This window comes from Acanthisitta chloris, unplaced genomic scaffold, assembly GCF_000695815.1.
Source record: "Acanthisitta chloris isolate BGI_N310 unplaced genomic scaffold, ASM69581v1 scaffold22522, whole genome shotgun sequence".
NCBI lineage: Eukaryota > Metazoa > Chordata > Aves > Passeriformes > Acanthisittidae > Acanthisitta > Acanthisitta chloris.
The window spans coordinates 18,286-20,975 of NW_008660161.1; the positions used below are offsets into that span (position 1 = coordinate 18,286).

A 2,690-nucleotide genomic window follows, 5' to 3' on the forward strand; every position below is an offset into this window, starting at 1 on the left:
CCTGTTTGTGTTCCAGGGAGCTCATATTTTAGAATGGGGTGTGGAAAGGAAAAGACTTGGCAACGGAAATTTGCAATATGCTCATTAAAATATTAATGCCTACAGCTACACTGTCAGGCCCAGCTAGCTCCTCAAACCAGCCAAGGAACAGTGGCAGTCTTCATACCCTAAATTAATATCCTGATGAATTGGTGTTTATTAAAAGCCTCTTGATGCATTCCTTTCCTATTGAAAATTCCTACCAAACACAAGTACTTTGGTATGTTTAAGGAAGGTCTTCAATATAGAAAATTCTTAAAGGAAAGAGAAAGGAATTTTCATCTCTGTCTCTGGACCTTTAGGGGTTCCAAAAGTTTCAGAGAAGGAGGTGATTTGGTATTGTTCTGAGTCAATTTGCTATGGCTGAGGAAATGACGGGAAGGAAACTACTTCCTCATCTCGGGAACCATGTGGTGTTCCAAGATAAGGCAAGCTCTTGCTAATTTGAGTCCACAAGCAGGAAATGTGATACATCCATTTCCTGTCAGACAAACAACACAGTTCTGTGGCAGCACAAAAGCTTTGCTTCTAGTGCAAAATCTCAAACCTTCAGAAAACTATTGCTCCTCTGTGGACATACTTTTCTATATTTGCTATTTGGATGTTATGGATAGAAACAGTACTTACTCTCCAATCACATGGCCACCAAAGTTTTGGGGTAAGGATATTCTTTCTATTTTCTAGGCTATTGTTAATGTAGATGCTGACATTTGCTGGTGATTGCCTTAGAAAATACCTCTAGATATTTTCAAGCCTCATGCAAAAATTAACAGATTTTGTATTTCTTGCAGTGAAAAGATTGCTTTCCAAATGCTTCTTCAACAAAGTTTTAACCAATCAAGACAGCAGGAGCTTCCAGGGCAGAATTGATTGTTTCACAAAGTTCATTACTGAAGTCTGTTGAAACGGTGTCTATTGACTTCAGTATGTTTCAGATCAGGTAGATATTCTCAACCTCTTAATGGATGTACCTACACAGCAGACATGATCTGTTTCATCTTCTGATGAAAAAGAGATAGCAAAAACTAAATGCTTTGCAACCTTTGGACTAAACTCTTATTCCTCCAGAATATTTGTTATTTGTTGTGGTGCCTCATGATCAGATTTTCATTTTTGTTCTCAATATATATTTAGATTATTATTTACTATGACTGTTTTCTTTCACACAAATCTGGGAATGGTTGTTTGACTAAAATGTATAGTGTGAGGTGGAAGTATATGTTCCATTGAAATTCATTCAAGGAAATTAGATTAATAGATTTGATACTAAAAGGTCCTGTGCAACTGCTGTGGAAAACCTTTACTTTTAAAAAGCTCTGTTGCTTTGTATGTCTAACATTCACATATACAGGCAATTAACATTAGAGTGAATCAAATTATCTGGTCTAGTCTATTATATTATTGGTATTGAGTAATGAGCCCTGCAAGAATCTAAGCACTATTTAAAACTAAAAAATTATATGCATTAGAAAAATAGGACTTTGGTTGCATAGAAGTGTCCTGGGAAAAGAGTGGGAAAAAAGCTGTACAAGAAGATGAAAAGAAGTTCCTTCATTTTGTTAGCATAAGGAACAAGAATCTGTTGAATACCATCTATGCTTTCTGCAGTGACACATATATTTTCCTACTGGGAGACCATGAGCAACTCACTTAATTTTTGTGCCTTGGGCTAAAGAGTAGGATAATGATTCTGGACATCTTTGATAAATACTAACTGATTAACTGAGGAAAAATGACAGTTAGTACATCTTCAGAGTCTCTTGTTTGGAGGTTGTTTGCTGGACTCTGAAGAACAAAGATCATTCTTGTAGAGTGGAGATAGATGTAATTCTAAAATGGCTCTTTCAGAAGAAAAATTTGCTGCATTTGACAGCACAGAGGACACGCATGAGCTGTCTTACTGCTAAAAGGACCAGCACCTCCTTTCAGCAGCACTGCACACCTCACTCGCCAGGGACTGGCACTGTACCTGGCCCTGACCACATCCCATCTGCTTATGAGCTGACAGCAGATGAATCTCAGAGCTTGGGAGTTTGTGGGAAGCTTGCATGGTCCTCAGAAGGAATATGCCTTTTTGATTTTCATTATTTTTCTGCCAGATTTTAGAAGAGTCAATAGTGTTTCCTCTAACTTTCCTGTGGGCATATCACATATGGTAAACCAGGAAGGGTCACTCTATAGACCCTGTCCTAAGACAATGACTGAAACAAGCTCACTGTGTGGAAACTTCACTTAAAATGATAGAAGTGTATTTTCTGACATTCTTGGAGATACATGATTTGAGGTAAAAATAAAACTACACATGAGATAAATAAAATTAGTTCTTTATTAAATGACAATGCACTACTTGAAACAGTGCTTTTTCAGTCCATGGCTTACAGGCTATTTTCTAAGCCACCCACCATATAGAGCTGTGAGTGTTAATAATTGACCAAGATGCAGATCATTTTCCATGCATGTGTGACTTCTCAGCATCTCCTATGGACTCAGCCAAGGTGTAAATTTAACATGTGCGCAAAGGTTTGCTGAGAGGGACTAAGTTTGTGAGAAAAAAATTGATGCTGTAAAAATAGTCACAGCAACTATTCATGATTATATTTAATCTCTCACAGTTTTATAAACTATCTATTGTCTAACACCTGGTTCCCTAC

The 2,690-nt window shown here is 37.3% G+C and overlaps 1 protein-coding gene across 1 annotated transcript in view; it reads left to right on the plus strand.

Moving 5' to 3' along the window:
* Positions 1-569: 569 nt before the first annotated feature.
* Positions 570-2,690, plus strand: part of MYCT1 (myc target 1) — a 19,864-nt gene continuing 17,743 nt past the window's right edge. The window contains exon 1 of the mRNA XM_009069726.1: positions 570-697. Coding sequence (XP_009067974.1) covers positions 646-697 — 52 coding nt within the window. The 5' untranslated portion in view covers positions 570-645. The remainder of the gene's footprint in view (positions 698-2,690) is intronic.